General features: G+C 48.5%; 1 protein-coding gene across 1 annotated transcript in view; it reads left to right on the forward strand.

The window, feature by feature from the left end:
- The window catches only part of ADAMTS2 (ADAM metallopeptidase with thrombospondin type 1 motif, 2), a 284,941-nt gene that overhangs the window by 151,813 nt on the left and 109,311 nt on the right, over positions 1 to 23,817 (forward strand). The window contains exon 5 of the mRNA XM_005870719.2: positions 17,874 to 17,957. Coding sequence (XP_005870781.1) covers positions 17,874 to 17,957 — 84 coding nt within the window. The remainder of the gene's footprint in view (positions 1 to 17,873; positions 17,958 to 23,817) is intronic.

Here is a 23,817-nt window from a genome sequence, read left to right on the forward strand (position 1 = left end):
GTCTTCCTCAAAGTGCCACTTCTTTTAGACAGCAAGCATTTTAAAACATCAATGTTATATTAAAGTAAACTTGGACATGTCACTATCCACATGTATTTTTCAAGATACACTGGAGATTCGAAAACAGGGTTGCCAAAACTACAGCCCAAGGGCCAAATCTGGCCCACCATCCGTTTGCATAAATAAACTTTTATTGGCATGCAGCCACGCCCACTCATTCATGTCTTAGCTCATTCATGTGGGGTGGAATGGAATGGCTGGGACAGGAACAATGTGGCCAATAAAGCTAAAAGTAGTCACTACCTGATATTAAAGAAATATTTGCTATCAGGCTCTGAAGATATCTACTTGCTTAGTGTCCTCCTTGAATTGCATTTCATCCCATTTCATCAGTGCCCTTGGGTGTCCATGTTAAGAGAGCACTGGGCATAGCTTGAGGACCAGCTTTAAAGTCAGAAGCAGCTAATCTTGGCTTTTACCCACCTGGCAAAGTTCCTGCCTTGCCCTGAACTTGGCTTCCTCAATTTTAAACCTCCCAAACACTTTGAGGGTCCATAAAGGCTGGCATAGTCCCTGACAAGAGGTGGTCCCAGGAAACAAGCTTCCTTTTGCCCTCTTCAGCTCTTCCCAGCCCCTGCAGCTGGAGCAGCCCTTTCCTCAGGCCATTTCAGGGACCTTGCACTTGAGCCAAGCTTCACCCTCTCCCTGCTCAGACCCCAGCCCAACCCACCTCCACCTCAGCCTTGCCAACTTAGTGCACATGTGAGGTCACTTTGAGGATTCTTTTCAAAGCAATTGAATGAGCTGATCTTAATATCCATTTTTAAACAATGGAACAGGAGAAGCAGATTTCTGGGCAGGAGAGCTCTCTCTCCCAGCTGTTTTAACCCCCGAGCCCCCAAGACATTTCTCCTGCTGAGGGTAGATGCTCCTTAGGCCCACGAAGAACATGGGATCCCAAGAGCCTGAGCTTTCGGAACTGAGGCTATACCCTCAGACTCCTCTGAGCATGGAAACAGTCCTCTGTACAGTATGTTCTTAAACAATGTTTGTTGAATGAATGGTTTCTCTCTGTGCCAGTATTCAAATTTTTTTCCTCTTTTCTTTTCTAATTTAATCCAGCAGTTGGCCTGGGTTTACCAAAGCTTTGCCAGGGTTTGCAAACAATCAGAGGCATATGGGCTCCATTTCTCGCCAGCTTCCAGGAATGTTGGGGCCATGTGGTGATAGTGGAGAGCAGCTGGGGTGGGGGGTGGGGAGCAGGAATGTTTTCTGCTGGTCCTGGGGAGGGGCATATCTCGGAAATGGCCACAGAGCTCCAAACAAGCCAGAGGGAGGCACAATCCCAAGTCCTATTCACGTGTCTCTGTCTCTGGTTCTTGGTAAAGAGAAAACATCTCTGAATCTGGACACTAACCCTTGGTTCCCTTAAGTTGAAGGGAATCAGACAGAGCTCCTGGACAAGGGGACACACTTGAGTTTGGGCCTGGCCATGGCACAGGAGGAGAGGACAGGGAGCAGAAGTTCCACTGCCACACACAGTGCCCCAGGTCCCAGGGTCTGCTGGTACCATGGTCCCCAACAAGGTGTGCCAGCACTGTCCCTGCTCCTTGTGCCTGTCCCTGTGTGCCACCAGGAGATAGGGCTGGCAGGGCAAGAGTGTGAGATTGCTACACTGCTTATAAAAGGGGAGCACTCTCAGATGTTGGTGGGAATAAGGCAGGAGGCATAGTCAAGGGCCAGGGTGGCTGTGGGCAATACAGAGTGGTGGGGATTGGGGTGACTGGAGACACTATGTCTGGAGATCCCTTCCTGTGTCCCACTCACTTATGTAGAAACTAGAGGCCCAGTGCACAAAATTTGTGCACTTGGAGGGGGTCCCTCAACCCTGCCTACGCCCTCTCACAGTCTGGGAGCCCTCGAGGATGTCCAACTGATAGCAGGGAGCAGGCCTAAGCCATCCGTCGGACATCCTTAGCACTGCTGCAGAGGTAGGACAGGCTCACGCCACCACTGCTGTGCTCGCCAGCCATGAGCCCAGCTTCTGGCTGAGTGGTGCTCCCCCTGTGGGAGCACACTGACCACCAGGGGGCAGCTCCTGCATTGAGTGTCTGCCCCCTGGTGCTGAGTGCACGTCATAGTGAGTGGTTGAGTGGCCTTAGCATATCATTAGCATATTACGCTTTGATTGGTTGAATGGATGACTGGATGACCAGACACTTAGCATATTAGGCTTTTATTATATAGGATAAGCAGGCCCCATGTTGTCAGCTCTTTTTCCCATGAGAGGCTGGAAATCCAACTTTTATAGGAAATCTAATTATTTGTTAATGTCAGGTAATTGAAATTAAGACCTCACACTATACAAGTGAATCAGAACACAACTGTAGGCAAGTCTGGCCAGTCAGTGAGTGGATTGTTCCTTCTGGCTTAGAAGAAAGGAGGCAATTGCCTGCCTAGCTGTGTCCTGTGATGGGGCAATTATGTACCTCCCAGGGCTGTTGTGAGCATGACTCAAGTTAAACACCAGAAAAATGCTAACCAGAATGCTGGGCGCATGTGGAGTGTCCCACAAATGTGGGCCATCCCTGCTCACATATCAGTTCATGAGCGCACTCTGAATACCTGGTCTAAATTGGCCCCATTCGGGACTCTGGGTATAGAACTGAACAGTCGTGTCTCTGTGCTCAGAGAGCTTGGAGCATGGGAGGATTGGGGAGCAGGGCAAGGAATGAGTAATTATACCCTGGTTAACATGCATACTAATCACAATAAATATAGGGCACTACGGTGTGACAGGGAAGAGTGCCCCTAACATAGAGGCAGGGGCTAGCCTGGGGAAGAGCTTGGAGTGTGTTGGTGCTGCTGCAGGTGGAAGAACAGTACGTGCAAAGGCCCAGTGGCATCACTACATCACTGGGCATGCTTGACCCCCACTGGAGAGTAGGGTGCTAGAGGAAAGGCAGGACATGAGATTGACAAAGCCTTCTGTGCCAGACTAAGGGGCCTAGGATCCACTGCAATATTACTACAAGGGAGTGATAAGGTTGGTTTTGCATCTCAGAAGAGAAACATCTGTCTTTAGGAGTTTGGGGTTTATGCCTTCTATTATCAGAAATGCCTCTGCCCAGGGCCTGAGGGGCCTGAGTTCACACATGCTGGCTCTGTGCAAGGAGGCATTTGTGTGATGTATCTATGTTGTCCCAGTAGCCCCGCGAGAGTCCCTTTCCTGCACAAGATCATCGAGGCTCAGAGAGGGTGATGGCATGACTCGGGCATGGTAGGTGGAATTTCTGTCCCTGTGGAAAGGCAGATCGTCCTCAGGGACCTGGCCCAGGTGACATCCTCTCCCCACTGGTCCAGCCTGAAGAACAAGCACCCCTGAATCCCTGCGGAAGCCTGCTCTAAAGTGTGTTCTCACCTTAACCTCTCTGACCTCCCCAACAGCATTTGATGACACTGGCCCACATCCCAGTTTCCTTTCTACCTGGTTCTGTGACTCTTCTGGTTTTCTCCTTGGCTTATCCACCCATGCTGTCTTCCTGTTCTAAGGTTCACTCACCCACTCTGTCCCTTGTTCATTTAGCATATGTCTATAGAGCACTTACTACGTGCTAGACAGTATATAGGTGCTAGAAATGTGGTGGTGAGCGAGCCTAGGGTCCTGCCTGCATGGAGCCCATTCCAGTAGTGATAGGGTCAACCATAGCCCACCATTGATGACAACGAAGATGGAGAAGGTCCTGAGGGGGGTGCCAGGACTGGGCTTGTCTCTGCCTCTACCTCCCTCCATTCCCCCAACCTCCCTGCCCCCTGGGGGAGGCCTCCTGATAAGGAAGCCTCAGAGCAGCCTGTCCTTGGCTTCCCTAGGGGAGCTGTTGGCTGTCAAAGCGTTTGTTAGAGTCCCCGTGGACCAGGAGGGCGAGGTGTCCACACTCCTCAGTGACAGCTTGAGGCAGCTGCAGAGCTTGTCTCATGCAGACTCCAGCAAGGCAGTGACAGCTGATCCAGAAAAGCAGAGAGTGTGTCACAGCCCGGGGCTGTAGTCTGGGCTGGTGTGGGCTGTCACTCCTCCTGCACCCAGTGCTCAGGTGCAATCCAGCAACCTGGGGTCCTGCTCCCCTGCTGGAGGGGCTTGCCAGTGTGTCTTGGAAGGGTTAGGGATTCACACAAGGAAACCCAAGTTCAATGTGAGGTCCTAGGAGTCCACTTAGCTGATATGCATGTTCACTACCTGGCCAAAGGCCCAGCACATAGTAGGTGTTGATTAAATATCTTTTGAATGAATAAGTGAGTAAATTAATTCCCATAAAGTGATTATGGCCCCAGAGACTGCCATGAAAAAATAAACTCCACCTGCCCATGGAAAAGAAGTCCCAGTAGCCTGAGTGTCCTTTTCCTTTCTTTCTTATGCCCAAGGCTTTTCTGCATCACAGATGGTGGACGTTTGAAAAGCTGAGTCACAGGGCAAATGACTGTAATCTCAGCTGGTTTCCCAAATTGCCTTCCAAAGCCTTTGTCCCGATTTCCACTCATGCTCATATGAGCAAGCTTCTCAATTTTACTGAGTCAGGTTTCCTCACTGGTGAAACAGGTGTCATAATGCTCCCTGGCAGGATGTAGGAGGTGACAGTTAAAGACGTGGGGAGATGCCTGGCACAGGTCTGGCAAGGTCGGATTGACTAATGATGTGCTACAGTCATTCCTTTGTATCTGTGACATTTGCCCAGTCAGCCAGCTCTTGGACCGAGAAGCATGGCTCTCATGAGGACACATTTGCCTGCCTTAGGGCAGCAAGGATAAGAGCTGTGGTAGCCCCATGGCCAGTGCCTATGCTGGGCGGGGGAGCAGGTGACAGCAGAGGCGAGCCCAAGCTGGTTTTGACAGCAGACTTGGTGCCATTCCATGCAGAGCTGTCACACCCTCAGCGGATCCCTGGAGTGGGAGGCCTGGAGTGTGGCAGGCTCAGGGATTTGGGATAGGGAGACCTCTGAGGGACCGGGTTGACCAGATGGGGTGAGTGGGTGGGGTGCTTTGGGGGCCAGCCAGAGTCTCGGCACTGAGGATGCAGAAAGGCCCCAGTTCACAGGAGCACAGGTGTGGTGGAAGGAGGGGCAGGTAACAATCTAACAAATGAAAAGACTTGAGACTGGCTGGCATGGCAGAGGGATGGCCTGGAGGGAGCAGCATCTGTGTTAGCATAGTGAGTCCCTGAGAATGTCCCCATACTCAGGACACAGCAGCCTGGTTCTGACGAGGGCCTATGGGCTCCCTGTGGCCTTTCATACCCAGAAATGATCTGCAGGAATCTTGTGCCTCCATGAGCTCAGCCCCTCTCCCTTTGGTCTGGGCTCCCTTTGCAGCAGTACACTCGCCCATCTTCTCCTCTGTATTTGTCCCCTTGCTCCACACTTCAGATGCCTGTTCTGAGCTGGTCACGTGGCTGGTATGGAAGGACTAACCCATTTTCTACTGTGTCCACTACATGCTTTCACTCCAGAAGGGATGTGCTCACAGCAGAGTCTGGGCAGTGAGCTGCAAGTAGGGCTGCACAAAGGCTTCTGAATTTTGCTGGGAGCCCCGAATTGAGCCTCCTGCCTGTGCGAGGGCACAGGTGACAATCTGTCATGGTTTCCTCATTCTTTTCGGGGCATACACCTGCTGGGCAGGGTCTCCTCATCATTTGGGGACCCCTGGGGCCCTGGTGGCAAGTGGGATGGCTGGCCTGAATCCTCACCATTTTTGCAAGGGGTGGAGGTAAGCAGGTCTAGCTTCAGCTCTTTACCTGGGCTGCTCAGGTGCGCTGGCTGGTCCAAGTTCAGGTCTAGTGCCATGGCTATCTGTCCACAGCCTCACCCTGTCCCAGGCTAGTTACCTCCACCCCCAACCAGCACAGCTGGTAGCTTCTGGACCCCACCCCACCCAACCCCTCTGGGCCTGGGAGCCAGGCTGCTACTGGGTCTGTTCACTGACAGGAGCCCATCCCTTTCTCACCTCCACATAGTGCTACATAGGGAGTGGACTCTGCTCTTGATGTGTAGTCTCATCTTAGGGTCCAAGTGGGAAGCAGGGCCCATAGCGCTCGGGGTCTATTTGACCTTAAAGGTGTGTGGGGAGCAACAGCAGGGGTGGGGACCATAACTCTGGGTCTAACTTCCTGCCTCTGCTCTGCCACCTCCTCAGACCTCCTTGGTCAACCAGGATGTTTTCTCTACCCTACTCCTGTCCCTGGGGACTTCTCATGAGCCATGGCTCCCGCCATCATGATGTCATTGCCTGTCTCTCTTTCCTTGGGTGGAAATGGTAGTAGGACAGCAGAAAAATAAGAATTACAAGAGGAATTAAAAATCACTTTTTTCAATGACATCGTTGTGTCCTGTTGGACACAGGTGACAGATCATCTCTCAGGGGTGGAGATCGTGCCCACAGGCTCTGAGACTGGTGGGGGAGGGGAGAATGCCTGTGGTCTCCCTGCGAGGGGCCTCCCTCCAAGCTGGGTCCAGAGCTCTGGTCAGGGAGCCAGGGCTGACAGCTGCCCAGGGTAGAACTCTTCCACAAAGAAGGCAAACTTTCACATTGTCATGCAGAGCCAGTCCTGCCTTATTGCTTATTCCAGAACAGAAACTGGGCTGTGTCTTTCAGTAAGCAAAAGGTGCATTACAATGTATTTTCCCCAACAAGAGAGTCTTTGGCCTCTCTCCATGCAGAGAAAGGCTGCCGCTTTGAACATTTTCCCCCAATGTTTAAAGATTCCTGGATCAATTTCTCAGACAGGACTCAAGGACATGTTCCAGCCTCCCTGCCCCCTGTGCTCTGGGCTGAGGAGAACCTAGCACAGGGGCCTCAGGGAAGGCAGGGTGGGGGTGGGCACTTGGGCACTTACTTGAGGCCTATGTCACTACAGGGCATCATGGGCTCATTGCTGTCACACATTTTACCCATCTCCTATTAGTCTACATTCTCTAATGTTACCTACTCATTCATTTATTTAACACTCTTTACTGCCCACCCACTATGTGCTTGATACTACTGGGGACAGAGCAGTGAGCAAAGAAGAAAGGTGTCTCCTGTATCAAATAATACAGGAGAGCAACTACTTTAGCGGGTGTTTTAGGGGCTTGCTTTGAGCAGGAGACAGTTAATGCTGGGGAAAGAACATGAAAAGCCAGAGGGCACAGCAAGTGCCACGGCTCTGAGGTGGGGTTGAGCTTCCTGTGCAAGAAACCTAGGCCAGACCGGGCCAATCTGAGAAGAGGCAGCAGGGTTTGACTTCATTCCAGTTGCAATGGGAGGGTCTTGGGGTCGGGGTATGAGGTTAAACAGGGGAGTAACTGCCCCGCTCCTTTGAAATGCATTTATTACTTTGACTTTGTTTCTTTAAATGCTCTTCAGATATTTCAAGAATTCAGGGGCTGGAGGAGAGGGGAAGGAATTCCAGGCCTGAGCCTTTGCACAAGCAGCAGGAGAGGCAGCCAGGCTTCAAGAAGGCAGAGCTATTGGGACTGAAAGTTGATGGAATAAGGTAGCTAAAGTGGATCACAGAGAAGCCAGCCAGGCCAGCCTAGCAGGGGCCCTCAAGAGCCTGTTCCTGGAGGCACTGGGGAGCCCTTGAGGGTTTCAGGCAGAGGAAGGAGGTCAAATCTGCTCTAAGTGGTGACTGAGTGGTAAAGAATGGTGTGTGGGTGATGTGAGCAGGACAGGAGGTAGGAAGGCACTCCGGAGCCCTGCCACCTGCATGCCTATCTTGGAGATTAGGTGGAGGTACAGGGAGGAGGAAAGATGTGAAGGAGCTGTTTGGGGACCAACCCCTGTCTTTGGTTTCTCCTTTTGTCATATCTATCAGCTTTTTGCTCAGCAGAAATGTTGTAGCTGTGTCCCTATTAAGGATGTGAGTGTTTTACTGAGGATTTTACACATTATTCCCAGTGGTACATGCCCACTTGGGCACCACAGGCTTCCTGCTTCACAACAGCATCTGAGCAGCATCCTGTGGGGGGAGGGAGTCAGCTGGCAATGTCACAGCCCCCTAGAAAGTTGGCATGGCTCTGGGGGTCAGGGCAAAGCCACGCCTCAGGCCAGTGAAGGACAAGGGTGGTGGGCCCTCTACTTAGCACAGTGTGGGGACTGGGAGTCAGCACCAAAAGGGAACCTCTTTGCCAGTTTGGGGTCTCTGTCACACCACACCAATGAGCAAGAACTCTGCCCAGGCCAGTGGTCACTATGGGGGTCCCACCCTCTGGGAGGGTGCTGCTGGGGCCTGACCTCAGGGGCCACATAAATATCAGGTTGGGGGCCACCCCAAAGGCCCAGCAGCCACTGGGAGTGTCACAGAGTGAGGCCAAGGCATAGCTGGCTGTGTCCCCATGTGGAAGAGACAGAGGCTTCCTATGGCAGAAATCAATGAAAGGAGCCCCACAATGCAGTCCTACCTGGGTGGGCAGGGCTGAGGGGGTCTTGAGAGCAGGCTTGGCTGCCAGCCTGACCTAGGCCTGGCCTCCCTGGCTTTCTGCTGGACACTCTGAATGTGCCCTATCTAGCTCCTCGGCAGCCCAGGGAGGCCCAGTTCATCTCCAAGGTCAGAGTCAGGGCACCCAGCTCAGCTGATGGGAACTGGCAACTGATGGGCAGCCCTAAAGACAGAGCCTCCCAGGCTGGACCCTCACTCAGCAGCCTGACTCCTTGGGCTCTGGTGACCTTGCCCCCACCCCCAGCTGGATGTGGGTCTCTGCCCTCAGGAGCTTTAAACTAAACAGGGGGTTCCTGGGGTTCTGGTTACCTCCTGCTCTGTGTCAGGAGTCAGGGTCAGACCTGCCCAGTGTCCAAGAAGGACGTGAGATGAGAGTGGCCACCCTAAGGCTCAGTGGCAGGGCCAGGAGAATAGGAGGATCCTAGGCCCTAATGGGCAGGGTCTGTCTGGACCAAGAACTAGAAGGGCCAGCCCTACATATCCTCCCTCCCTGTGGGGACCAGCCTCAGCTTCTCCATCACTCAGGTGGGCTGACCACCTCTACTCCTGGCCTCGAAGGGCTGTTGAGAGCATAAAATGAGATAATTCCAGACACTCAGCCCTGGATTCCTTCCAGATAACAAAGCGGGCTTTCTGTCTTCCAGAGGGATTGTGAACATGGGCTCAGAGCCTCATCGTGCATACCAGGGGCAGGAGCCCTCAAGGTTCACCCCAGACTAGCTCTGATAAGTAGTCAGAGCATGGGCTTCAGAGTGCTGTCAGGGTGTTGAGGGAGCCCCAAGCCCCTCATTATCTGGGGAGGTTCTGAGCGATAACACCAGGAACTTTCTCCCTCCCCCGCTCCATGCAAAACAAAGGTGGACTGCCTCGCTTTTTCAGTGAGGTGACAGGGCTGAGTGCACCCTGAGTATCACAGGGCTGTGGGGGAGGTGCCCCACCCCATTCCAATCCAAGTTACTCCTCATGTCTGTCCCTTCTCTCCACTAATCCCAAATCCAACCCCACACTCCTACATCTCAACTGTGGCACTGGGCACTTCAATCTACTTTCCATAAAGGAGCCAGAGTAATCTGTAAAATGCAGTGTCTTGGCCCCGGTATTGTCCATTGCTCCTTGAGTAGAGTTAGAAACCTCATGAATGGCCTCAGGATCCTTCTCCCACCTTCTCTCCTGGGTCTCTTCCCCTACTAGTCCCCTCTGCTAGCAACACCTTCACTGCTTCTGACCCAGGACATTTGCACATACTGTTCCCTCTGGCAGGAGCACCATCCCTGCTTTGCTGAGCTTACTCGTTTTTATTTCTCAGCTCTGAGATGAAATGCCATGTCCCTAGGAGGCCCAAAAATCTCACCCACAGGGCAGATTCCCCATTAATATGCCTTCTAGTTCCCCACCTTTTCCTTGTAGCCCTCAATGTCATCATGCTCGTGGAGCTGTTTTTGTTACTTTCAAGTTTTCCTTTCCACCTACTGACAGAGGGCCATGCTGATTCACTGCTGAATCCTCAGTGGTAACACTGTGCCAGGCATGCAGCAGGGCCAACAGCTCTCTGCTTGCCAAGGACTGTGGAGAAGGGGAGGCCAGGCCATGCAATTCTGGACCCCGGTGGATGAGCTCTGAGAGAGACGCCAGGCATACTTAAGTTTGAGACTTTCACTAAGAACCTATGACAGGCCTGTCATTGGGCTGGGTGGGGGGAGAGGGGGTTAGGTGTATGGTGGGATGGACATTTACACACCAAAGCTCAAACATGGGGGAAAATGCAACTTTCTTTAGTTCTTATGACTGATGCTGCCCTCATCATAGGATAGAAAGAAAAGTGTAACCTAGCCCGTGAGAGATGGCTTAGGCTTTTCCTATTTAAAAGCTGTTAGGGGTATGACTCAGATCAGAAATTAAGCTTCGACTCTGTACTTGTCATAGTCAGCTCTGACCACTGTAACAAAATACCATAGACTGAGTGGCTTAACCAACACCCAATTACATCATACAGTTTGGAGGCTGAAAGCCAACTAATTCAGTTCCTGGTGAGAGCTCTCATCCTGGCTTGCAGACATTGCAGAAAGAGAGAGAAAAAGGAAGAGAGACAGCTTTCTAGCATCTCTTCTTATAATGGCACTAATCCTGTTAGTGGAGGTAATTAAATATTAATAAAGGAAGGAAGCAAAGGGAATCCAACATTGTTAAGCCTAATAAACTGGGGAGCTACATGGGATATGGAGTCTGCTTGCTCCACTAGGAAGCTACAGCTTCACAGACTTCTCAGGGGACCTCTAAGTCCCAGATTACCAAGGGAGGAATGAAAAACAGCAGGAGAAGTCAAAATGGCACAAGGGGAGATGCTTCTACTATGAGGCATGTGTGGTAGAACCCAAGATGATGACCATAAAGGCCTATTAGTCTAGCCTGGGAAAGGGATCAAATTGTATAAGGGACACGAAACCTTGGAAGATCTAGGAAATGGATTTGTTAGAGGGAAGGCCCAGCGCAAGCCTGCAAAAGCTTGGAAAGTTGATTGGTTATTTTTAAAAAGTGGTCCTTCCCAGGTCTGAGATAATATAATCAGTCTAACGAAGAATATTCTCTCTCTCTCTCTCTCTCTCTCTCTCTCTCTCTCTCACATACATGTGTGTCCCATTCATTAGCATGTTCTTTCTGCATAGCAGCCATGTGGCCCTAGCAGCCACCTGAGGCCTGTGGCCCCATCAGGTGGCTCACAACTGAAAGCAGACTATGCTAGCCAAATGGGGACAGACATGGACTGAACAAATGGCACAAAAATCTCTGGGCATTGGCCCTATTTCTGGGGCTGACGAAGACAAGATTGGACTTTTTCCCTGGTGGGGCAGACAGGGAACTCAGGGGCAGTCCTTTGATTTTGCTTCTACAATAAGTCTCACCATGAAGCCTCAACCTCCTAGACGTGGGTCTCCCGGAGTGCTTTCCTTGCAAACCCTCGAAAGAGCCCCATTTTCACTGCCAAAGTCCCATCATAGGAGTCCTCCCCCTCATGACCTCATTTAATCCTAATCACCTCCCAAAGGCCCCATTTCCTCACACCATTACATTGGGGTTGGGGTTTCAACTATGAGTTCATCACTTGTCTCTCCTCCCTCTGGGAAGGTGTGTGTGCATGGCACGGCTGCCCTGCATCTGCACACATCTGTCCCAGCATGCTCTGCTCTGGGCAGTGGCCTTCCAGGCTTCACACCTCAGAGTTTATTCTCTCTCTGCAAGGAGGTCTATCCTCCCCTCCTGCAATCCAGCACCCTGGGCTCTCTTTGAGGCCTAGCTGTGTCCCCCAGCTATTCTGCTCACTGTCCCTGGATCCCCTGCACATATCTGGGAGCTTGGCTGCCCTTGCAGGCTTCTTGCTGCTGAAATTGCTCATGACTCCATTTCTGCTCTCTGAAGCCACCCCAAAATTTGAACCTGTCCCCCAGATTCCAGCCAGCAGGCAGGGACGGAGGTTCAAGCTCTTCCTCCTATCATTTCCTCAACTATCAAGGCTGTTTTTATGCCATCCTGAACTCTCCCCCCCCCCCCCCCTTTCTGTCCCTCCAGCTGCAGAGGGACCTCCCTGTATCACTGCCTTCTATATTTTTACACCACGCCTCTCAGTCTAACTCTAGGAGCCAAATTGGCCAGTTTTGCTGGTAATGGATAAAGCAACTGCTTTGAAGAAGAAGAAAAAAAAAAACACATTTTCTCTCTTAAGAAAAACTTGGCTTTTAGGGCTATTGTCTTTCTATGGACTGAAATATCTAGTTTGACCCTCTATGCTGGGCAAGGATGTCTGTGTTTTAGGGCCGTGTACCCTGCCCCTGAACCTTGGGGGTCCTGCAGGGCAATATGAGCTACCGGCAGTGACAAAACAGCAGTTTTCCATTTTCACAATCATTTCTTCTCTCATGTGTGGAAATGCAGTCCTCAGAAGCTCTGTGAGGTAGGGACTTTTACCCTTGTTTTACAGAGGTGATGGCAAAGTGTGGATGAGTTGGCAGAGCCTACAGGGCTCCACCTACCAAGCCACCCTCTCCAGACTCGTGTACTGGTGACATATATTCTCCTGCAGGTCTATCAGTTGCCCTTTCCCTGAAGGAAAGTATTTGATCCATTAGTATTTGATTTTCCTTGTTAACTTTCATATTTCTCAAAGGGTTTTTCTACTCATAGGTAGCAATTATCATTGCTCAGATAGAGACTGTAAAAGTTGGGGTTCAGAGCCAGTATAGTGCTGGCCTGAGACGGTGGAGTGGATCTGCCCTCACAGAGGGCCATCAGCAGCCCCTGGGCTTGTAGTGCACCCAGAGAGGGGTATACCACCAGGTCATGCCCTTCCACTGAGTGACGGCCTGAGTGGATTGACTCCTTCAGAGTTCTGAGCACCTGCTGTGTGCTGCTGGGGACATGCAGGGAAAATAAAGGTTCCTGTGCAGCTCACAGCTGTGGGGGACACAGAGCTCAAGAAATAATGGACATGGGTGTGGGGCACGGCCACAGTGTTTTGGACAGGTTCAAGCCTTGGACTGATGAGAAGGCACAGTCCTCTCGTGGCCACGTGCAAGTCCCAGCTTGGAGGGCAGAGCCCTCCCAGCACAATTATAGCCAACAGCTATAGTTGTAAGCTTGAACCTATGGTCTGAACACGTGGCCCCACGTGCCTGAGTGATACAGTTCAGGTGCATGTAGTTGAGTAGGATTGAAACCCACGAGAATGTTGTAAACATCTTGACCACACCCTTACATTGCCTCGTGGCATCTGCTATAAAATAAAGACACAGGTTGTGGGTGTTGGTGCTGTCTCTCCATCAGAGAAGCAGCGTCCCACCAAGACCCAGCTTTCATTCTCTTGTCTGTCATTTCTAAGTCCTTCATGGCCCTCTCTCAGGGTCATTGAACCAGGCTGAGCTGGCATGGCACATAAGGCGCCCTGGGCTGAGTATGCCATGGCCATGCCGGCTCACCACATATGGCACCCGACCAGGGACTGAGTTCTGCAACCAGGAACTGAGTTCTGGGACTGGAGACTGAGTTATGAGGACTAGGACCTGAGTTTGGGGGAACTGCAGTGGTCAGGTGAAAGGAGGCTCCCTTGAGGCGTGTGCAGAAAGTAAGGTAGGGAGCCGAGGTGTGGTAATAGCTCGGTGTAAAACTTGGGAAATTCAGGATCCTAGGAAGGGATCCCTAAAAACAATGCTTATTGAAGCATTTTTAAATTTCGTAAGGAGAAAATAAGTAGAAGCATTTTTAAATTTCTTAAGGAGAAAATAAGTAGAAAATGGAATATAGAAAATAGAAAATAAGATAGATACAGATTAAGTGGAAAACAAGAAGTAGAAGATAGTACAGGTAAGATTTTGGTTATTTGTTTGCTCATAGGCACTGGACCTCGTGAGGTTTTGCAGGTTCAGTTAAGATGTGGAATTTATGGGGATTGTAACCCAGGAAGGTTTGGGCAGGGGAAGCCAAGCCTACCTATAGTTCACAGATAGAGGTAGAAAATAAGTAGAAATAAGCAGTAGAAATAGAGAAGTAAGCAATAGAAAGTAAGCGGTAGACGTTAGAAACTAAGTGTTAGGAAATAAGCTGTAGAAATAGAGAAATAAGAAGAAATAAGCGGTAAGAAATAAGTGGTAGGAAATAAGCGGTAGAAATAAGCGGTAGAAAACAAGTGGTAGAAATAAGGTAGAAAGCAGTAGAAATAGTAGGTAGAAATAGGTAGAAAGAAGTAAATAGATACAAATAAGGTAGAAATCTCCTAGGGTTTGTTTAAGCCACTGTAAAGCAAAAAATGGCTGTGGTTGATATTGTTTAAGGAAGTAACTTTTATTTCTGACCTAGATTGTAAGCTCTTGCAGTAGTTGCATTGTTTCTGGGCTTTGGTTATCTTTGCTTGTGTGACCTGATAGCTCCCTGGGACTTTGGGTCTGTGTGAGACCCCAGACTCGGAGTTGGAGGTCTCCAGCTCTGCAAGACCGAGGGCTGCTCATTTCCATGCAGCTGCGGCTAAAGAAAGAAGCTGAGAAGGAACCAAACTTCCACCGGTGGGGACGGGGCTGATTTGACTAGGACTGGTGCTGACTCAGTGTCAAGGCCAACCATCCAGACAGCCTGATCCAGGGGACTAGTTTTGCATCAATGACATCTTTGCATCGGCGGCATCTTACTTCGCAAGTGACCAAGGTATCAACATGGAGTCAGCTGAAGAAGATGGCGACTGAGCCCAAGCAGATGTTAGAAAAGCAAGTGGAAGCTATGCTAGCGTTGGTGAACTGCCAGTTTTCTGTAAAATCTTGTGGAGCTAAATCTAAGGACTCTGAATAAGATATCCTGAAAACGTTAACATGTTTGTAGTTTAGTTTTGCATTGGCATTGTTTTGTTATTGTGTTATTAATAGCCAGAGTTTTGTTCTCTTGTTGCTGTATTGACATTGCTGTGTTTATGATTTTGTTAATAGCCAGAAGTTTGTTTTGATGTTTTGATTATGCTGAATAATTTTTTTAGAGTTTTTGATAATGTAAATAGACGTATTTAAAAACAAAAGAAAAGGGGGATATGTGGGGCACAGCTACAGTGTTTTGGACAGGTTCAAGTCTTAGACTGATGAGAAGGCACAGTCCTCTCGTGGCCACATGCAAGTCCCAGTTTGGAGGGCAGAGCCCTCCCAGCACAATTATAGCCAACAGCTATAGTTGTAAGCTTGAACCTATGGTCTGAACACGTGGCCCCATGTGCCTAAGTGATACAGTTCAGGTGCATGTAGTTGAGTAGGATTGAAACCCATGAGAATGTTGTAAACATCTTGATCACACCCTTACGTTGCTTCATGGCATCTGCTATAAAATAAAAACACAGCTTGTGGGTGTTGGCACTGTCTCTCCATCCAGGAGCAGTGTCCCATCGAGACCCAGCTTTCATTTTCTTGTCTGTCATTTCTAAGTCCTTCGCTGCCCCCTCTCAGGGTCACTAAACGAGGCTGAGCTGGCATGGCACATAAGGTGCCCTGGGGCTGAGTATGCCATGGCTGTGCTGGCTTGCCACACATGGGTACTTGCTGAGGAGCAGATCAGACCTGGGGAGGCCCTTCTGAGAGAAAGTGACCAGAGGTTGGGCTGCCAGGAGGAGAGGGTTTGCTCAGCCAGCAAAAGAGGTGGCAGTGAGGAGGCATTTCAGGCATAATATTGAGAGTGTGTGGGGTGGGGCCAAGGGGAAGGAAGGCTCTGTCAGCTCTGAACCTGGGATAACCTGACCAGCATTTCCAGAAGGTCATACTCGCTGTGCTGTGGGGAGTGGGATCCCCTCACCTTCTTGTGCCATCTGGTGAAGCCCATTGGCACCTGCTTCGAATAATGTTTTTAAATGCAAAAAACAAAATGTGAGTAAACCAGTGATAAAATACAAAGGAAGCCAATGATATGAGCCACTGGTATCAAAACAGAGCACAAAAAGTGGTGGTAGTGGTGGGAATCAGGCTCTTCCCCAGATCACAAGAAAAGCATTGCAAGGATCCATGCACAGGTGATTGCAGTGTGGCTGGGTTTATTTGTGATGAAAATCAAAGGAGTGCCCCTCCAGGTGTTAATGTAAGAAACATTCAAACCTGTGAAGAATTTTTGTGAGTTTATTTGAGCCATACTGTCGACAATTGCTGGGAAACAGAATCTTGATGGATTGAGATAATGCTCCAGAGAATGGCAGTTTTGCACCTTGGTCTATACGGTACAATCAAAAGAGGAGACATAAGTGGGTTAAATGAAATTCATTGGTGATAGATTAGGGAGGTGGGAGAAAACAAAGTGGGAAAACTTCTGGAATTGGATAAAAAGTAAAATTATAGACACATACTTTTTCACTTAGGTGGGTGCAGGGCAGTTAACAGTCAACAGTTAACTCAGTGACAATGAGGGAATTTGTGATCTTTGCAGCGTGGTGCCTGTGCTTTGAAGGGTCTGGAAAAAGGAAAATTACTTTGACATTCCAAGGATATGTTATCATAGATGCAAAAGTCAATAGGCAGGCTCGGTTAAGGTAAAGATTGACCTTTGTCAGGGAAGATACCAGCCTAAGACATGACTACTCACCATAAACTGTTTTTAGTTAAAGTTTTAATTTCAGATCATCCTTTGTGGTTACTTTAGGTCTCTGAGTTTGCAAGGCTGCCACGCAGGCCTTCCCTGAGCTAGTCAAGTTAGCATGTGGCCCCATTTCATCCACTGGATATTCAATATCCCATTCTCCTCCACTCCGCCATGGAAAAGTCCAATCTTGTCTTCAGCAAGACAAAGGCCAGTGTCCAGAGTTTCTGCTTCAGATTCCTCTGGAGCCTGTGCAGTCTTCTATGGGTCCCAAGTGACCACTAGATCTGCATGGTTGCATGTTCCTGGAGGGAGAGAATGAATGAAAGGGGGGAGTGTGAGTTGTAAAGAGTGAGAGAAAGGGAGGGAGGGAGGGAGATTCTTCACCTGAGATTATGTATTCACAGAACCAGGAGCTTTGTCAAAATAACCAATCAACTTCCCAAGCTTTCACAGACTTCTGATGGGTCTACCCCTAGTCAATGATCCCTTTCCCAGATTAGACTGACAGTCCTCTTGGTCAAGTTCCTCCCCCCACACCTTTTGACTTTTATTGTGAATATCCTTATCTCCTTTTGCTTCCCAGACAATCCAGTACTAATACCAGAAGAGGGAAAGGGGGGTGTTAATCCTTGGGGAGCAATGCTGGGATCCCCTGCAGTGTGTGTGAGGCTGTAGCTTCTTGGCGAAGCAGACAGGCTCAGTGTCCCCTGCTGACTGTTCTTAACAATATCTGACTTACCTTGCTCTCTTCCTTCTTATTACTATTTAGCTAACTATGGCAATAAAGCACCTTTGTAACAGAGTAGTGTCTGTTCTTTATCAACACATTAAATAAGACCAGGTGGTGGGTCTACACTGACCCCCTTCCAAATAGTGATGAACACAGAGGACTTTTCATAACCAGCAGCAGCAACTATAGAGTGATTTCTACTGGTGACAGCCCTGGCACTGTCCATGCCTCTGGAGTTTATAGCCTATGGTCACCCTTGAAGGAAAGGCCACATGCAGTTAGAGGCTAGTGCGAATAGAGGAGTCAGTGCCCAAGTTCAGGCTCCAGGAGGAGAATGCCTGTGCTGACAGGAGGAAGCACTGAGGAGGGGGTGGCCACAATCCAGGTAGGGACAGTGGCTGCAAGGCAGGTGGCACAGAAGGAAGGGCTGGATTCAAAGTTGAGGTGATGCTGGGGTATAAACTGTGGGAAAGAGAAAGGAGTGTGGGGGGTACACATGTTCTGGCCTGGGGGCTGGTGATGTCATTTGCAAAGCCAGGGCTTGTCCTTGGGCCTGAGATTCCTGCTGACGACATCTCCCTGGTTGTCTTTCAGGTCAATGAAATCTACCATGATGAGTCCTTGGGGGCCCACATCAATGTGGTTCTGGTGCGGATAATCCTGCTCAGCTATGGGAAGGTAAGTGAGCACCCAGGCCAGAGCCCCGTGTGCTGGGGGATGGTGGGCTCCCCAGTGAGACACGGGCTTCTTTAAAAGTGTCTATGTCTGCCCAACAAGTCTGCCTCTCCTGGCTGCCCTGTACTTTCTGTAAGAAACAAGGAGCTTGTGAGCCATCCCGTTGTCCTGCTCCCCTTTCACCCTCACCCCTCATTTTCAAATGTAGGTTTTGTTTTTATTCTAGTGTGGTGACTGCCATGGAAAACATGGTTTATTACCCACGGACCCCGCCATGCAGGGTCACACAGGGAAGCACCTGGGTCAGTCAGGAGGCAGATGGAGGGAGGAAAAAACATGGATGAGAGCCTTCACTGGTTTCTGTAGGAAGGAATGGGCGAGTCAGGGTAAGCAGGAGCAGGATTGACTGGCTTGAATAATTTCCTCAAGCTGTGCAGTATAGGGCTGTTTCTAGTTGTGTGGTGCCTCACCCTGGGTTGATCAGGGCCAGAGATAGTGGCCCAGAATGTGAGACCCTGAGGAGGAGGTGCTTGGGCTGGACCCTGGATTGCTTGCTTGGTTTGCATTTGAGAAGAACACTCCATAGTGAGTCCTTGATTATCTCTAGGACATGGCTCACCCTGGGAGGGCAGTTCCACCAGGGTCAGCAAGGCCCTGATATCAGAGCATCAGAAACACAGTTAACACATAACTCATTTTGATGCCTGTCCATATCTTCAACATGTGCCCTCCTCTTCTCATACTGCACACCCTATGCCCCAATAGGGCTGTCCTGCCCTCTCTACCTCCTCTCACTGTAAAACTTGGATCTACTTTTCCCAGCAACGTGCATGGGTCTATGCATGTGTTGTGCATTGGAAGAGAAAGCCCCACCGCAGATAGCTGAGATGGAAGATAAGGAGAGATGTGAGGAAAGAAAGTTCCTGTAGTGCCTGCCAGCTGGGACTGAGCATGAGCCTGCACCAGGCATCTCAAAAAATAAAATTCCACTGCACACAACTTACAAGGTGATCAGTATCAAAATAACAATGAAGGGCTCATTTGGTGCAGTGAATTCCAGAAATAGGGCACTTGAACCCACCCTCCTTACCCTGGGAAGCATGTTTCTCTAAAGTGAGGGAAGTAGACACTGTAAGGACACCAGCCACAGACCCACAGAGAGCATAGAATCTGCCAGAGCATCCATCAAAACAAGGAGATTGGTGAAAACCTACCTGCAGTCTTCTTTCATGCCTTAGCAAGACCTTTAACACGTTACATTTTAATAAGCATAAAAGTTTCAAGTGATAGAATGAATAAAGTTAAATTAGTAGTTATATAATTTTCCTTTGCCCTACAGAAAGAAGCTGTGCTGTATTTTTTAGGGATCATAGGACACTTTAAAATTACAAAAGTACTTTAGGTCATAAAGAAAATTTTGGCAACTTTTATACAGCAAAAAACTGCCTGCCTCTAGACTCTGACTCAATGCCCCAAAATGAGGAAGAAGAATGGTGCATAAATGGAAGATTCAACTCCTTTGAAAATCAAAACAGCCCTTAGGAAGAAGAATGAGAGTATTTGGAGAAAGAATAACCATGCACTACAGATCACAGGCAGCTGCATAGGTGCTTTCCAAGATGAACAGGAGAGAAGGAATGCAAGGTAAGTTTGAACACATGTGAACAACCCAAACCACAACCTAAAGAAAGCAAAACCAAAGACATCATTCAGAAAAAGCAGGTATCAATAAATTAGAAAATAGAAAGAAATTATAGAATCAATCAAGAAGAGAGCCTTGTGGATCACTCGATCTGGGAGAAGCCAGCTGCCATGCTGTGAGGACCATTAAGCAGCTCTATGGGGAGGTCCATAATCAAGGAACCACAGCCTCCTTCCAGTAGCTAGGTAAGGAAGCAAACTTGGAGGTGGATATTCTAGCCCCAATCAGGCCTTCAGATGACTAAAGCCTGAGCTGATATCTGGACTGCAATCTCATGAAACTGAACAAGAATCAGCTGAGCTTCTCCTGAACTCCTGACCCAAAGAAACTATGGAGAAAATGGCGGCAGAATAGACAGATGTCTCCCGAGCCTTGTCCCAGAACAGATAGAATGAGCAGCTGAAACGAGTAACATCCACCCCGAATTAGTGAAGAAGACTCAGCTGGTGAGACAATTTGAAACCAGGAAGGGCAGAGGACCCCTGGAGAAAGCCCAGGGCACTGCGACCACGTGAGCAGCCCACTCCTGTCCAAGGAGCAGCAGCCCCGCGAGCAGCCCGCCCGGTCTGAGGAGCAACAGCCACATGCAGGCAGCCCCCATCCAAGGAGCAGCAGCCACGTGAGCAGTCCAACCCCATCCGAGGAGCAGCAGCCACATGAGCAGCCCACCCCTGTCCGAGAAGCAGCACCTGCACACAGCACAATCCCATCCGAGGAGCAGCAGCCTCGTGATCAGTGCACCCCAATCTGAGGAGCAGCAGCTGTGCGAGCAGCCTCCCCCCACAGCCAGAGGAGCCACCACTGCTGCGAACAGCACCCAACAGAGGATCCACTGACTAATGAGGAGCAGCTGCTGAAGTGACCACCCGAGTAGCAACCACACCCCGAGGAGCCACTGCCACCCAAGGAGCAGCCCCTGAATGACTCAACATCTAGATTCCTCAGTGAAACAAAAAATAGGTAGACAACAAAATTCCCAAAGAAAATAAAAGGAGGAATTGCCAGAAAAGCAGCTAAGTGAAACAGAGGCATGCAATATGTCAGAAAAACAATTCAGAATAAGGGTCATACAGTTCATAAACCAGATGGATGAAAAAATCAACAACTTATGTAAGAATCAAGAAGAAATGAAGAATGATATAGCTGCAATAAAAAAGCACCGTGGAAAGTTTCAACAGTAGACTAGAAGAAGCGGAGGACTGAATTAGCGAATTTGAAGACAGGGAAGCAAAACACACCCAAACAGAACTGCAATTGGAGAAAAAAATTAAAAGACAGGAGGAGAGCCTAAGGGAGCTATGGGACAACATGAAACAAAGCAACATACAAATAATAGGGGTGCCAGAACAACAGGAAGAGGAACAAGGGTTAGAAAACCTATTTGAAAAAATAATGTCAGAAAACTTCCCCAATGTGGAGAAGAAAAAAGTCACACAAGCACAGAGAGTCCCAAACAAGATGAACCCAAAAAGACCCACACCAAGACACATCATAATTACATTGGCAAATATTCAGGACAAAAAGAGAATCTTAAAGGCTACAAGAGAGACAGAAAGTTATGTACAAGGGATCTTCCATTAGATTAGCAAATGATTTCTCAACAGAAACACATCAGGCCAGAAAAGAATGGAAGGAAATTTACAAAGTGATGCAAAGCAAGGGACTGAATCCAAGAATACTCTGTCTAGCAAGGCTATCATTCAGAATTGAAGAGGAAATAAGGAGCTTCACAGACAAAAAAAGGCTAAGGGAGTTTATCACTACCAAGCCAGCAATGCAAGAAATGCTAAGAGACTGGTGTAAAAAGAAGAAATGAAAAGGTAAGAAGGAACAAAGGCACAAAAAATGAAAATGGCTACAAACAAGTACCTATCCTATATAATAAAGAGGTAATATGCAAATTAACCCTCACACCCTCACAAGATGGGTGCCTATGACCAGACCGGCAGGGGGATTAGTGAGAGACAACCAAATGACTGAACAAGCAGGCTGCATGGGGCAACCAGGCCAGCAGGGGGGTTAGTGAGGGATGACCAAACGACTGAACAAGCAGCTCCATGGGGTGACCAGGCCAGCGGGGGGGGCCATGAAGGGAGACCAGGCCAGGAGGGGAGGCAGTTGGGAGTGACCAGTTGGGTGGAGGGGGGGGGGGCCACCAGGCTGGCAGGGATGGGGCAGTTGGGGGCAAATTGGCTGGCAGCAGGGTGGCAGTTAGGGGCATTCAGGCAGGCATGCAGAAGCAGTGAGGGACAACCAGGCAGGCAGGCAGGTAAGCGATTAGGAGGCAGCAGTCCAGAATTGTGAGTGGTCCTGGGGATGGGGCCTAAAACAGTAGTCAGACATCCCCCAAGGGGTCCCAGATTGAAGAGGATGCAGGCTGAGCTGAGGGTACCGCCCCGCCCCCATGCACGAATTTCGTGAACCGGGACTCTAATAAATAATAACTTTAAACAAAAATGGACTAAATGCTCCAATCAAAAGATATCAAGTGGCTGAATGGATGAAAAAACATGACCTATATATATGCTGTCTATAAGAGACCCACCTCAGAACAAGGGATTCACACAGACTGAAAGTGAAGGGATGGAAAAATATCTTTCAGGCAAATGGAAATGAAAAAAAGCTGGAGTAGCAATAAACTAAATAGACCTCAAAGTGAAGGCCATCACAAGAGATAAGGAAGACCACTTCATAATACTAAAGGGATCAATACAACAAGGAGATATAACTCTGGTAAACATATATGCACCCAATGCAGGAGTACCCAAATACATAAAAAAAAACTTCTGGAAGATATCAAGGGAGAGATCATCAGCAATACAATCATGATAGGGGATTTTAATACCCCATTGATACCACTGGATAAATCCTCTAGACAAAAATTCAGCAAAGAAAGAGCAATCCTAAATGACTCACTAGATCAGAACAACCCAAAATACTCAAACACTTGGAAGCTGAATAGCATGTTATTAAATATTGATTGGGTTACCAATGAGATCAAAGAAGAAATTAAAAACATCCTGGACACTAATGACAATGAAAACACAACAATCCAAAACCTTTGGGACACAATGAAAGCAGTCCTGAGAGGGAAGTTTATAGCTCTACAGGCCTACCTCAACAAACAAGAAAAAATGGTAGTAAATCATCTAAATCTACAGCTCAAAGAATTAGAAAGAGAGCAACAAGAAAACCCCAGAGTGAGCAGAAGGAAGGAGATAATAAAGATTAGAGCAGAAATAAATGACATAGAGACCAAAAAAACAATACAGAAAATCAATGAAACCAAGAGCTGGTTCTTTGAAAGGATAAACAAGATTGACAAACCTCTAGCCAGGCTCACCAAGAAGCAAAGAGAGAGGACCCAAATAAACCAAATCAGAAACGATAGAGGCGAAATAACAACAGACCCCACAGAAATACAAATGATTGTTAAAAAATACTATGGACAGCTCTACTCCAACAAACTAGACAACCTGGAGGAAATGGACAAATTCCTAGAAAAATACAACATTCCAAAACTTAATCAGGAAGAATCTAAAAATCTCAATAGGCCAATAACTATGGAAGAAATTGAAGCAGTCATCAGAAAGCTTCCAGCAAACAAAAGCCCAGGACCAGATGGCTTCTCAGGGGAGTTTTACCAAACTTTCAAGGAAGAACTAAAACCTATCCTCCTCAGACTACTACAAAAAATTCAGGAGGAAGGAACACTTCCAAGCTCATTCTATGAAGCCAGCATCACCCTAATACCAAAACCAGGTAAAGACAACACAATGAAAGAGAATTACAGGCCAATATCCCTCATGAACATAGATGCCAAAATCCTCAACAAAATCTTAGCAAATTGGATCCAGCAGTACATCAGAAAGATCATACACCATGACCAAGTAGGATTTATCCCGGAGATGCAAGGATGGCACAATATCCGCATCACATAAACAAATTGAGAGATAAAAATCAGTGTCATATCAATTGATGCATAAAAAAAACATTTGACAAAATCCAACACCCTTTCTTGATAAAAACTTTCAGCAAGGTGGGAATAGAAGGATCATACCTCAACATAATAAAAGCTATATATGACAAACCCACAGCCAACATCATACTCAATGGACAAAAACTAACACCATTTCCCCTAAGAACAGGAACAAGACAGGG

This window comes from Myotis brandtii, unplaced genomic scaffold, assembly GCF_000412655.1.
Source record: "Myotis brandtii unplaced genomic scaffold, ASM41265v1 scaffold321, whole genome shotgun sequence".
NCBI lineage: Eukaryota > Metazoa > Chordata > Mammalia > Chiroptera > Vespertilionidae > Myotis > Myotis brandtii.